Source organism: Syngnathoides biaculeatus, chromosome 1 (genome assembly GCF_019802595.1).
Source record: "Syngnathoides biaculeatus isolate LvHL_M chromosome 1, ASM1980259v1, whole genome shotgun sequence".
Classification (NCBI taxonomy): Eukaryota; Metazoa; Chordata; class Actinopteri; order Syngnathiformes; family Syngnathidae; genus Syngnathoides; species Syngnathoides biaculeatus.
Window position 1 is genome coordinate 14,011,534 of NC_084640.1, and position 13,748 is coordinate 14,025,281.

General features: G+C 47.3%; 3 protein-coding genes across 4 annotated transcripts; 2 read left to right on the forward strand and 1 right to left on the reverse strand.

Annotated features, from left to right (window-relative positions):
• Window positions 1-701: 701 nt before the first annotated feature.
• tatdn1 (TatD DNase domain containing 1) lies at window positions 702-4,437 on the reverse strand. The gene is made up of 12 exons (XM_061819627.1): window positions 4,212-4,437; window positions 3,320-3,385; window positions 3,174-3,223; window positions 2,957-3,020; window positions 2,746-2,892; window positions 2,629-2,671; window positions 2,448-2,533; window positions 2,327-2,367; window positions 2,173-2,249; window positions 1,993-2,063; window positions 1,802-1,928; window positions 702-1,072 (listed from the first exon to the last, which is right to left on the reverse strand). Exons 1-12 carry the CDS (start codon window positions 4,276-4,278, stop codon window positions 967-969), a joined length of 945 nt encoding a protein of 314 aa, XP_061675611.1. The 5' UTR covers window positions 4,279-4,437; the 3' UTR covers window positions 702-966.
• Window positions 4,438-4,476: 39 nt separating this feature from the next.
• Window positions 4,477-7,165, forward strand: ndufb9 (NADH:ubiquinone oxidoreductase subunit B9). The gene is made up of 4 exons (XM_061819661.1): window positions 4,477-4,879; window positions 6,234-6,426; window positions 6,622-6,735; window positions 6,843-7,165. The coding sequence occupies exons 1-4, from the start codon at window positions 4,620-4,622 to the stop codon at window positions 6,972-6,974; spliced, it is 699 nt and encodes a 232-aa protein (XP_061675645.1). The 5' UTR covers window positions 4,477-4,619; the 3' UTR covers window positions 6,975-7,165.
• Window positions 7,166-7,562: 397 nt separating this feature from the next.
• On the forward strand, window positions 7,563-13,682 carry LOC133500654 (CD209 antigen-like protein D). 2 transcript variants are annotated; one of them, XM_061819649.1, is made up of 7 exons: window positions 7,563-7,689; window positions 8,713-8,827; window positions 9,309-9,422; window positions 9,499-9,642; window positions 9,737-9,900; window positions 11,336-11,451; window positions 12,835-13,682. In XM_061819649.1, the coding sequence occupies exons 2-7, from the start codon at window positions 8,758-8,760 to the stop codon at window positions 12,995-12,997; spliced, it is 771 nt and encodes a 256-aa protein (XP_061675633.1). In that variant the 5' UTR covers window positions 7,563-7,689; window positions 8,713-8,757; the 3' UTR covers window positions 12,998-13,682. The 2 variants fall into 2 exon arrangements, with proteins under 2 accessions (XP_061675633.1, XP_061675625.1); XM_061819641.1 differs by lacking the exon at window positions 7,563-7,689 and having other exon boundaries at window positions 8,551-8,827; window positions 12,835-13,681.
• The last annotated feature ends 66 nt before the right edge of the window (window positions 13,683-13,748 follow it).

Sequence of the window (13,748 nt, forward strand, 5' to 3'; positions counted from 1 at the left end):
GAATTGCTCAACACGGTGCAAAGGGACATGAAGGTTTTCCGCCAGGAGTCCAAGAGGCTCCGCCAGGAAGCGCAGAGCGTGGCGACCTTGCGCCAGGAGTGGGAGGAGGTCCGCAGCAACCTGTGCACGATGTCGGACAGGATGAAGGTGGTGGCGGAGCACACCAACGCCAACGCCGGGCTCCCCAAGGGCATCCCGTGGGCGTCCGCCAAGAGGAAGCTGCGGGACACCTGCTGGGGGATCTCGCTCCCCCTGGCCATGACGCTGTGTGCCGTCTTTGGCTTTGGGATTGGCGTCACCCTGTCCTAGGACGACTGATTGTCTGCGACTGCGTGTTGGAAACAATCTTAGTCTGTGATCTATTTTGTAATGACTCACGCTGACAGCTTCTCTAAATGCATTTCTTTAAACCCGTTTTGCCTGTCTGTGTTGACCTTTTGGGGCCACATTTGACTTATTATTATTATTATTTTTTTTTCAAGGGAGCAGACAGTCAGCTCGTTCAGAAATCGGGTAAACAAAACTTGAATAATGCTTATTTATTGTCATAAATTAATAAATTCTATTGAAGGCGATGTATCCGTTTCGTATGTTGCGTCCACTGTGGGTGAGAGTCGCTGACGTACACACCTACGGACAATTTAGGGTCTTCAAGTAGCCTAACAGTTTTTGGAGAAGAACATGGCAGAAGGCTCGATTATCCAAATAAAACCCACACAAGCGCAGGGGAGGACACGCAAACCCCTCTAAATGCAGGTACCAGCGAGTTTTAGACACATTCTGCCACTAGAGGGCGGCAACAGACGTCACCCTGAATCCCATGGCTCACAGTTTCTCACTCCCAGAGAAAATAATTCAACGTATGATAGCATAATTATGTAAAACATGGTGACACAATCGGTTTTTTTCTGTCAACAGTTTTATGTTTAAAGCGCGCCGTTGAATTGTGTCCGTCTCGGCCTCGAATCATCCCGCAGATGAGAAGAAGACTCGGTTGGTGTTGTCGTAGATGGCGCCGGACAGCTCCAGCGGGTCCTCCTCCCTCGCCGCCGCCATCGCCTCCAGAACTTGTCTGCGTGAGGCAATCGAAACGGGTCAAATCCTGAGCCCGCCCGCCCGGAAGTTGCCCGTGGGACTGTCCGACCAGAGGTGGGACTAAGCTACAAATGTGCAAATCTCAAATTTTAACCTTCAGGTTTTGAGCTAGTCCCAACCTAGTGACAAGAATCAAGCAGGTGGCCTTCAGTTCCCAGCTAAATTCCAAGTGGGTGTCACGCAAAATCATTTGTCTATGTGAATTATGTAGTGACGCGTGAAGTTAGCTGTCAGTCGTTGCAAATCTTGTCTGTTAGCATTGAATTATTATTATTATTATTTTTTTTAAATTTGACTAAAAATGTTACTCATTAATCCAAATTTCACAAATTTTGGAGGCTATAGCTATTATTTCATCAATTATGCGTCATTTTTTTTTTTTTAATTTAATTTGTGAACAATGGGACTATAACAGATGCATGTGCTGTGCAGGTATTTTCTCCCCCACACGGGGTCGATATCCGCATAGTCTCCACTGTAGTATCTGTGACTTGAAACACGTGGGTTTAAAAAGCATCGGCTAGCCTGGTGAGTCACATGGGAGTCAGCGAATGAGACCGTAGAGTTGCTCGTTGTGAGTTCAGTTTAGCAGCCGTGTGTTCTCTGGCTAACCGTTAGCCAGTCTGGCGAGCCCTCGATCAAGTCTAAGTGAAGTCTTTCATAGGTTTGAACCACATTTGGGGACTAAGGTCTGCCTTCTACTCACATGATGTGACAGGGCTCGTTCCTGTCCTTCAGACAGTGCCCAGCCTCCCATTTCTTCTTGGTGGGAAAAGTGGTCTTGACATACTTGAAGCTGGCGTGCGTGGTCTTGACGCCGCACCAGGGAGCGTCTGGCGGCCGGAAGGACACGTCAACCCGAGACGTCCCCAGCGGTATCCGCTCGAGACTACTCACCCGTTTCGATCATCAGTCTCTCGGTGGGAATGCGCTTCATGGCTTCGACGTTGGCCTCGGTTTTCAGAGAACTGGATTAAAGGTTGTAACCGCGGGAAGTATACAACATCAGCTAGCAAGTCGACGACAAGGCACATAAATGTTCAGCAACCCAAGAATCTGGCTCACTTCTCGACTCACCAGCCGTTGATCCCGATGTAGAGATCCAGCTCGACGAGGGCGGCGGCCTCCTCCGCGGTCCCGTCGAACGAGTGGACCTGGGGAAGGCGTTCCAAGGTGAGAATCCGCAGGCTTGACCGCGCCGAAGAAACACTCATAAAAACTTTCAACTCACGACGCCACCCGCGCATCTGTCTCGATTCCTCCTCATGATGTCTGAAAGCAAAGAAGACGACCGGCAGATGTTATGACACACGAGCAGACCGGATCGGACTGAACCAGACCTTGTGACTCACCCACAAATTCCCGGTGGGAGTTACGGCAATGCAGGAACATGGGAAGCTTGGTCTCCTCGGCCAGATCAAACTGCATCTCGAAGTATCTGCGGCACATGATCAAGAACGTGTCAAAGACCGAGACCACATCAGAGAAGATCCCACAGAAGTGACCTGAAATGTCAAGCGGACCTGCACTTACTTGAGTTGGATCTCTTTGGGGCAAAATTCCAACCTGTCAAAATCTATAAAGACAACAAACAGATTTAAAATATTTGCAGAAAAACGTCTCTTGAAGATCTTGTCGACGCCAACCGGCCTAGTCCGCACTCGCCGACGGCGATCACTTTCGCTCGGTTGGCCGCCGCCAGACGCCGGAGCCGGGCCAGATACTCCGAGGCGCCGTCGCCCTCCTCGAATTGGCCGCACCGGGTCGGGTGGCAGCCCACCGTGCAGTAGAACCCATCTGCGGTCGAGGAAAGGACGGTAAAACACCCCAACAATGCCCAGGAAGGGGTTGTCACGGTTACCTCTGCGGTGGGCTAGCTTGACGGCCTCCTCGCTGTCCTCCAGACTTCCTCCGGTGATCACGAACTGCAGCAAGCCACATTAGATGGATTTCATTTCAATGACAAGCAGTCTTGTGATCACACCCGGAAAACTGCTTAGCGGACTTCCTGTGTATGCTACGCTAACCAGCAGAACAACCCGTTGACGACGCGATGGTTTAAAACTCCAAAACGTCACCTTTTCAACGCCCGCGTCGACGGCTCTGTCGATGATGTCATGGAAGTCGTCTAAGGGAACGGGGGGGGGGTGGCAGCGTCAGGCAAAAAAGTGTGTGTGTGTGGGGGGGGGGGGGGCACGAGAAATGAAGGTGGGGGGGTGCTCACCTTGGTGTTTCTGTTTGCCTCTGTAGATCCCTCGGAACATGGGGTCGGTCAGGTTCACGCCAATGTCTGACATTTGGTCACAAAAGTACACATCTGGATGTATTATTATTATCATCATCAGCACAGCTACTAGTGATTTCCGGCTACTGCACTGTAATGTGTGAGTCCTCATCCAATCTCGCTAATCTGGTCTGAATATTATTCATTTATTTGCTACAATCTATCCATCCCAGCGACCAGGCAGAACAATCCATTGCTCGAGACCTTCCGGTTTCGAACGCGATCGCCATTTGGGTGGGGTGACTTCGGGTAGAGTAAGTTTTTTTTTAGCCAACACGCGTCACTTTTAGCACTCACATAAACATTTGTGTAGCTCCGGTCTGTATGTAAAAGCGATAAGAGTGAACGGCGGCAGTAGAGTGAACCCATCCAACATGGCCGCGTGGCCCGGATGTAGTCACGTGGTCGAAAACTATTGCTCAACTGGAATGCAACCGTTTACTGCCATTGACGAATGTATTCGTCACGCGCGTTATTTTCAACAGAGGGTCTCACTCTGCTGGGAAAAAAGATGGTGGACCTTGGAAAGTTTTTTTTTGTGTTACTTACTGCATTATTATTTAAGTATAGTCGTTTAAAAAGTATAAGAAATACTGCATTATTCGATTATTATTTCAGCATAGTAGTTAATTTTTTTTCATGTTAAATAGTGTTTGTGCTTTCGCTCAATAATTTAAAAGAACCCAGACTGTTTGTTTTGAAGTCATGTTGACATGTAGCAGGCGCCGCGTCCATTAGCCTCGCGTGCGAACCACACAGGTCACGTGAGTTAAAACGCGATCAAAATCATGACAATTTTGATTTGTAAGGCGGGGATAAATTCATGTCTTACCGATGAATTTGTGCCGGGCCATAGTTGAGATCGTCCTGCTTGCGAAAAAGACACATGCAGCCTTCATCCGGGTAGTCGCGGGGGATTACCGTAAATCATCCAAAAAAGGAGATTACTTTAATGGGCTAGTAACTAAATGGCCCTTGCGTGGAGCAAAATAATTCAATATACTATATGAAGTTGGTAGTTATGCTCACTATTAGTATACAATATAAAATTGTAAATAATGACTGCCCCACTCCCTTAAAAAATATTGAAAGGTAAAGGTAACCGAGTACAAATACTTTGTTACTGTCCTTAAATGGATTATTGAAAAACTAGTAAGATAATTATTCGTATAGCATACAGGAGTGATACTCAATTATAGATAAAATTATCGCGTCGTAAAATGAAACGGTATAAAGCAAAATGCACATTAAAACCAAACCAAAGCCACACTCGATGTGCGCGTTTGTTCGAAGGATTACGGTGAACGGATGTGACGTCACCCAGGCCCCAGCATGCTTTGCGCGTCGCTCGACTGGGAAGGTGACACACGAAAGGAAAAGAAGAGTGAAGTCGTTTAGGAGGAGGACAACAATGGCCTCCGCGTACCTCAGTCACCAGCAGAAAGTGCTGCGACTCTACAAGAAGTCCTTGAGGCACCTCGAGTCGTGGTGTATCTTTCGGTAAGGGAGACATTGTGTAGGTTGCGGCGCCGGCGGGACGCTGTGGTTGTCGGCTAAGCTAACAGCGGCTAGCCGGGTCACCCACCGGTGGCGCATTATTTGGGAGTGATGGACGAATGGACCTTGACGCTTTCCGTCCAGTTAGTGCTCAGGAAGGTCCATTTCGAAAGATGAACGCGATCGATTTAAATTTATGATGTCTTTGTGGTAATAATCACTGAAATCAAAAGGCCTGAAACAGATTTTGCCAGGTACATTTATGGGATTATGATTAATTTTGTGGGTAATGCTGTGCGAAATGAGCAAATCCAATGGGACGTGGTTTGTTTACGCTACAACTGTGGCATTGATCACCTAAGATGGCTTCATAGATTACTATTATGTTAGATATATAGATGTATTATATATATATATGTACCTCCGACTATGTCGGTATTTTTTATTTAATTCTAATTTATTAATCATAACAGGTAATTTAGCCAATATACAGTTGTGTGAGTTGCAGCCGCACTTCTTGATGAAACCCCTTTGGTGAGGGGAAAAAAAAAAAAATGTCATTCATTTTAAAAATGAGATCATAACTCCAAAACCGGCAACACGGTGGATTCAGCTGGTGAAGCGTTGGCCTCACAGTCGTGAGGTCCCGGGTTCAATCCTGGCCCCGCCAGTGTGGAGTTTGCATGTTCTCCGTGTGCCTTTGTTGTTGTTTTTTCCAGGCACTCCGGTTTTCCTCCCACAACCCCAAAAAAAACATCCATCATTAATTGGACATTCTAAATTGCCCGTAGGTGTGATTGCGAGTGCGGCTGTTTGTCTCCATGTGCCCTGCGATTGGTTGGCAACCAGTTCGGGGCGTACGCCACCACCTGCAGGGATAGGCTCTGGCACTCTCCACGACCCTCGTGAGTCCAAGCGGCAAAGAAAATGGACGGATGGAACTCCAAAACCCGAATTGGAGGGGGGGTGGGGCGGCGGTAAATTGGAATGAAAGATGCTTTTGAATTATGGCGGTGACATACTCACCATATCTGTGATATCTTATTTCGAGAGCTGTAAACCAAGCACATACTTCAACATTTGAACCAATTCTTGTTCTTTGGTACTGTGTGTCCCAATCTCTTAATTTTGAGGCCCGTAACTCACACAGACGTCCCCAATGAGTTTACATAAAATCTACCGTAAATACTTGGTCGATACCTCAGCGGTTTCAGCTATTGCAGAGTTTTTGTGGAATGAAAATGAAGGATTGCTGTAATTAAACCCCCCAAAATGTTCACGCAAACCACGTCATTCGGAGAGGCGCCAAGAAGCGCAATCCCGATCTCAGACCGACGTTGTGTGCGTGTGGCTCTAGCGACAAGTACCGCTTCTACGCGTGCCTGCTGCGCGCCCGCTTCGACGAGAACAAGGACGAGAAGGACATGATGAAGGCGACCGTGATGCTGAAAGCCGGCGAGGAGGAGTTCTGGGACAAGCAGCACCCGCAGCCCTACATCTTCCCCGACTCGCCCGGCGGAACCTCCTACGAGCGCTACGAGTGCTACAAGGTCAGGACTAACGATTATTTTCATAGTTGATTAATCTGTTGTTTTTGTTTTTCTTTAAAAAGAAAAATCACCAAAATGGCAATCGACGTTTGCTTGAGGCTTATTTTGATTTGGAAACAAAATGGCCAAGGTCTCCAAATTGTTTGTAGCTAGCGTTGAGCGGTTCGGAACCCGACGTCGTTTTGTGTCCGGCAGCTGCCCGAGTGGGTCCTGGATCATTGGCACCCGTCTGAGAAGGCCATGTACCCGGACTACTTCGCCAAGAGGGAGCAGTGGAAGAAGCTGAGGGCGCTAAGCTGGGATAAAGAGGTGCCTTTTGGTGTTATGAGTTATTATTTTTACTTCCCCGTGCGGTTTATGATCTGAAGTCGTCGAATAAGCACCCAGAACTGACCCTGCTGCGACTGACTTTCCAGGTGGCTCAGCTGCAGGCCGAGACCCCGTCCGACGGGCCCAAGTCGGAGGCCCTCCCCCCGGCCCGCAAGGAGGGCGACCTGCCGCCTCTGTGGTGGCAGTACGTCACCCGCCCGAGGGAGCGCCCCACATAAACGCCACAACCCCCCCCCCGCCCCTCCCCACCTGCTGTGGAATTAGCGTCCGGAAAAACGTTCGACCTTGTCCGGAGGTTCGTGTTTTTTCGTTGCCCAGGACGACCTCCCGCTCCCGTTCCGACGGCGCCTTTAGGTGCGTGACTTATTCCGATAAATAAACACATGAAGAAGAAAAAGGAAAAATGTTATGGTGTCCTCACTGTCATTTCTGAACATCAAAATACAGTCTGAAAAAAACTCACAATTTATTATACATATTTTTTTAATATTTGTTTGAACAATTATTTTTACTATATTATATATATAGTGTATATTTTTTATTATATATTTGTTATATTTAGTTTGAACAATGAAACCATTTAATTTGATGATTAGTTGTCAGTTTAAGTCTTCAACAATACAATAGACGGGGAAACAGTTTTCCGCAAAAGGGTCGGGGGGGGGGGGGTATCCCTCAGGGCTCCATTGTAGGGCCACTGAAATCGCCTTCCAAAAGTTGACTCCATGTGATCACTTATTTTCACATTGTAAAGTGAATCGGCTGGTCGGGCGACGCCCACGGCCAGAAGTCGTACGTCCAGATTCTTCGAGGAGTTCGAGGAGACGTCCTTTTTGGGACTCGGGAGGTTTTCAGCCTCCAGGGCGGAACCACCTCGCCGAACGCAGATCTCAGTCTTCTCGAATGTGTTAAATCAGACGACGAAGACGTTTGGTAAGTTTTTGGATGTTTATTTAATTTTTTTTTTTTTTTTTTTTGGACAAAGTTAATTTGGTGATCTTGTTTAGGGTGTGTGGGAATTTTGGGGTACGTGTGTTTTCTGTATGTTTAAGGGTTGTGTGGAGAACTTTTTTGTGTGATTTATTTTGGGGCGGGGGGACTGTGAACTTTTATTTCTGTAAGTTTTGTGTAGTTTTTTTTTTTTTTTTGGCAAGCAAGTGAATTTATCTGCTGTGTGTGTGTGTGTGTGTGTGAGTGCTTTGGTCACATGACTCGTGTGTAGGAGGTTTTTGGTAAGTGCGAGGGTCTCCAGATGTGAGTTGAGAGTTTTCTGTAAGCGTGAGAGTCGTAATTGTGATTTTTGGCCCATGCAACGATTTACATATCTTTGTAAATTGTTCAGGGTTAAACTGAAAGACGCTAGCGCACATCAGCTCTGCTGAAGAAAGCCAAACTATTTTGTTGTTGTTGTAGTCTTTAAATGTGCAGCAAAATGTCATTTTTTTTCCCCCTCCTGTTGTTGACATGTGTCGACATGACTCGTTCGACATGCCCTTTTGTCCCAAAGGGATCATCGAATTCCCGTAAATTCCGCTGTTTGACGTTCCACGTAAGAGCGGAAAATACATAAAGCGGCCTTCAAAATAAGAGAAAAGTGCCATCGTAAGCAAATGTGTTACCGTTTGACAGCGTTTATGAAATGGTCACGATTATTGACGTTTATAAATATCAGCTTACCGTGTTAGTCATGACGAAACACGACTTGACTAATCCATTGCTTGGGTGGGCGCGGCGACTTTTATTTTGACGAGATAGACCGGAAAAGGAAGCTATAGCAAGTGTAACTTTGCTTCAGCGCCTTCCGCGACTTGGTTACAAGTCAGCGCATTAACCAAAAAAGCGCCGCACGCATATCAACTCTTCAGATCGGAGTTTGATTTGATTTTTTTTTTTTTCCCAACTTTCTACTTTTGTTTTTGTTTTTATTTATTTTTGTTTGTTTACCTTCTGTTCTAGCAACGACACCGGTTGCCGGCCCCGGCGTGTGCGGTTCCCGAAAGCATGTTCAACAAACTGATGGATGACGAGGAAGAGTTGCAGCCGAGTCCAGATGTGCACACGCCGAATTTAGGTAAACAAATTCACACACACAAAAAATGAGTGCGAGAAATATTTTGTCGGTTTTAAATATGTATAAAGAAAGTAAACAAAAACAACAGTAAAGATACTCTCGTAACAGCCACCACGTGATCAGATTTACATAATAATGACTGGATGTCAAAATATGAAAAGACGTCATTCCTTTTCGGAGGAGCAGCAGTGGCGTGCAAAAGGGGGCGAGCTGGGTGGGGTGGGTCTTCCGTCAAAAGTATCGTGTTTCGGAGGTGGGGGGGGGGGGGGCTGTAATCCGCTGATATTCGGGGATGAAACGGTTTTACTTGCACACCCGACCAGTCCGACGTTGACCGGCGACCACTCCGGGGTCAAAGGCAAAGTCTCCCGGGATTGACTGCTAGATGGATTTTTTTTTTTTTCGGGTGTCAATGACGTGTTTTGCCTCATGTCCAATTCGTTGAAAGCCTCCCCCCCCCCACACACTTTTTCACCCCCAGCCCCTTCAACGAGACCCACGAGGAAAGCGACCGGTCCGTACCGCACGGCCACCATCTGCCTGGCGACGCTGTGCGCCGTCCTCCTCGTCGCCATCGTCGCTGTCACCGCGCACCGTAAGTACAAACTGGAAATTATGTTTTTAAAAAAAATGTTTTTAAAAATAATGTCCGACGGTGCTCACGTGCGCAGACAAGAACAAAGGAACCGGAGGCGGCGCGGCGAAGCCGGACATGCAGACGGGCGACGTGGACGCCCAGAACGCCGTCATCAGCCAGCTGCGGCAGGAAAAGGGCGAGCTGCAGAAGAAACTTGACGCCATGATCACGGCGGCGGGTAGGGGGCGCCGCACTGTCGCGGGGTAACGTTTGTTTTTTTTTGGGGGGGGGGGTTCACCTCGCACTCAACGGCGCGTTTGTCCAAAACTCAGGTCACCGTGCGACCGCCTCGCCCGACATGTGCCCGCCAGACTGGGCCTTCTTCAACTCCAGCTGCTACTTCATGTCGAGAGTGTCCAGGAGTTGGTCCGAGGCCAAGGAAACCTGCGAGAGCAAACAAGCCCACCTGGCCATCATCCTCACGCCCGAAGAGCAAGTACGTTTACGTTATTGACGTTAAATTGGCTCGTTTTAATAACGGCGACGCTCCCATTTCCGGTGGTATTTTGTCGGGATTTACACCCCGGTGTTGATATTTCATAGAGAAGGATTCTGTTTATAACGGCGTAGTTATAACTTGTAGACATTCGTACGCATATGTTAACGAGGGGTCCGCGCGTTTGCTAATATGGCGACATTCTCGGAGCGAAAAGATGAAGATCGTGCCGGGGAAAATGATTTAAAAAAAAACTGTTTTGAGATGGGCGTGGCTTGAAAAACGTGTAACCGGACACGTACGAAAAAGTGGACGTTTCCCGGCAAAGTGCTGCGCGCGCTGTGTTCCGATATTATATTATCAATTATGGAAGCCGAGGAGCAAAAAAATACCCACAACCGGGAAACGCAATGGTGAGCCGGGCGTAAATTTCTCAAAATATTATACAATTGACAACTTTTAATACGATTAGGCCGATCTGTAGCGCTGGCAACGTAGATCACGCATTTTATCGCTCACTTTCATATTTCATGAATATATTATGAGAGAGCGAGAGGTCATGAATGATCATATATATATATATATAAAGAAATTACTTGTGTACTTGTTTCTGGAGTATAACTTGTAAGTGCAGTAGCAGCCGATTTGATATAAATTCCACTCAGTCTACATTTTTATGTCTCAATTTTGGCAAAATTTTTTGGGGTTGTTTGGACTCATATTTTAAGTTTTCATAATGTTATGATTGCCCCCGTATTTACACTGTTAGAAGTAACCAGAGGTCACCATTTAACAGTGTGTTTTATAAAAAAAAAAAGCTATATTAAATATTATATGTATGTGTATATATATATTTACTATATTACTTACAAAATGATGAAAAAAAAAAAATCACTTTGAACCCCCTCCCGCAACGCATTCCCGAAGGCAGACATTTTCATTTTTTCCAAATTGGTCATTCTCATCCCTGTTTGAGTTTTGGGTCGCTAGAGAAGCCCGAATAAGGCCGAAGAGGGAGAAAATATATAAAAATTTTCTAATATTTGTTTTTGCGGAACAAGGAAGTTCGGTTTGTGAGAAAAAATCGCGCGTGAGCGGCGAAGAGCTGACGCCGCACTGCAAATTTGGGGAAGGAGATGAAATGAAAGAAATTGGAGAAATGAATGTGAGACTGCAAAAAAAAAAAAAAAAGCTGACGTTATGCCGTAAAAAATTCATATTTGTATAGGAAACAAGAAAGCGCAGTTTGTGGCGAAATCGCACGTGAGCGGCGTAGTGCTGACGCCGCGCCGCAATTCTGGGAAGTGGGTTTCAAATTGAAGAAATGAACTTTTGACTAAGGGGGGAAAAAAAAAATGCCGACCAAATCATAAAATGATGGCGAGAATTATGTAACACCTGACGTGAGAACGTTTTTGTGTGTTCCGCGCTCGAGACGTTCGTGTGGGAGCTGCTTCCGCGGGGCCACTGGAACGCTTACTGGATCGGAGTCACCGACGGCCACACGGAGGACCGCTGGGTGTGGGTGGACGGCACCGAGCTGGTCGGCGGGTCAGTACCGTTCGCCGCCGCCCCAAAAAAAAAAAAAACCACAACATTTTTTTGTTTGCTCGACAAGTCCCCTCCACTAATTAATACCAAAACATCCATCCATCTATCCGTTTTCTTTGTCGCTTATCCTCATGAGGGTCGCAGGGAGTGCCGGAGCCTATCCCGTTGACAAATGGGCAGGAGGCGGGGTTACACCCTGAACCGGTCGCCAGTCAATCGCTGGCCACGTCGAGACAACCGATCGCACAATCACACCTGGGGACAATTTAGAATGTCCGAGTAATCCGTCCATCCATTTTCTCTGCCGCTTATCCTGATGAGGGTCGCAGGGAGTGCCGGAGCCTATCCCGTTGACAAATGGGCAGGAGGCGGGGTTACACCCTGAACCGGTCGCCATCCGATCGCAAGGCACATCAAGACAAACAACCAATCACACTCACGATGACACCTACAGACAGTTTAGTGTCCAATTAATCAATCCATCTGTCCATTTTCTCTGCCGCTTATCCCCACGTGGGTGTAGGGAATAGTGCTGGAGCCTATCCCAGCTGTCAATGGGCAGGAGGCGGGGTTACACCCTGAACCGGTTGCCAGCCAATCGCAGGGCACATGGAGACAAACAGCCAATCACAATCACACCTATGGGCAATTTGGAGTGTCCAGTTAATGTCTCAAGTTTTTGGGATGTGGAATGAAACCGGAGAGCCTATCCGGAGAAAAGCCACGCAGGCACGGGGAAAACATGCAAACTCCACACAAGTGGGTCCGGGATCAAACCCGAGACCTCAGAACTGCGAAGCCAACGCTTTCCCACAGGGGTGTCAAACTAATTTTTGTGGCGGGCCACATTGTAGTTCTGCTTTCCCTCAGCAGGCCGTTATGAATGTGAAACCCATAAAAATCGTTTATCGCCTCATCACATTGACACTTGAAATTAATAAATTGCTTTTGGAATCAGAAATCGTTGAGGGAACATAAAAACACTTAAGTACCTCAAGGTCATCATTTATGACATAACCATGTGTAATTTTTGGGCCCGATTTGAACAAGAGTCACGGACGTCGACGTCCATGATTCGCCTCCGCGGGCCACATAAAATCACGCGGCGGGCCGGATCTGGCCCCCGGGCCTCGAGTTTGACACCCGCTGAGCCGACACCAAAACAACAACAACAACAAAAATGGAAGCTCGTGTTGGCTCTTTTTGTTGTTGTTCTGGTATCAGTTTGGGTCAGAATTTATTCGAAATACCGGCACAGGATGTGGTTTGGGGGGGGGGGGGGTCAGGACTTGGTCATCATATCAGCGAGGACAGGAAAAAACTTATTGCAATATCCGTTGGCACTAACGGCGTTTTTGTTGCTTGTGCGCGCGTGTCCGGAAGGTTCTGGGAGGAAGGCGAGCCCAACAACCACATCGACGAGGACTGCGGCTACATTGTGAAGACGGTGGTGTTGGAGCGGGTGGCGGTGCGCAGCTGGTACGACGCCCCCTGCGACATGTACCGCCCCTTCATCTGCGAGAAGGAGCTGGGCGCCGCCCGCTGACACCGGACCGGATCGGATCGGATCGGGATGATAAAGTAGGACTAATTTGTACTGGCCGGGGTGCGCTCCATTTGCCCCACCCGGACGTCCGACTTGTTCTGGGGGGGGGGGAACGTGACGATAACTCCACTAGCTACTATTTTGTTTCCACGTTCCACATATTTTTGACATTTTGCCACAAATTAATATTTTGTGTGCATGATATACACATTTTTGTATTTTGTTGCAACAATTTACCCACCCCCCCAGAAAAAAAATTACCAATTTCATATTGTAAATAACCACAGTACATCATTTTTTATGGTTTTTTTTGTATGCTACTCTTTCTTTAAAAAAAAAATCATATGTAAATCTTCAATAAAAATGTTTTTTTTTAACATTAATACCATTTTACTATCCATTTTTCAATGCATTTTTTCATCATTTTTCCTTCATTTGTGCTCAGCGAGGTCCGCGTCAGGGTTGCTGGGCCTCGGTGGGATCAGGGGAGGTCTTGTGGACCCTCTTTCACACCGAGCTGGTACCCCTTGTGGAACCAAGAACCAAAACCAGCTCCAGAAACCAGAGGGTCCTCGGTTTTGGTTTCATGTCATGTGATCTGATCTCAGCTCCCATAAATTGACTTTTAAGATCAGGATTTCTCGAAAGCTCCTGGACCTCCTAGATAGTTCCATGAGAATCCCTTTGTTGCCGTTCGGGATTGGGGAACGAACGAAAGATTCCGAACGCAGCGTTCGGAATCTTTCGTTCG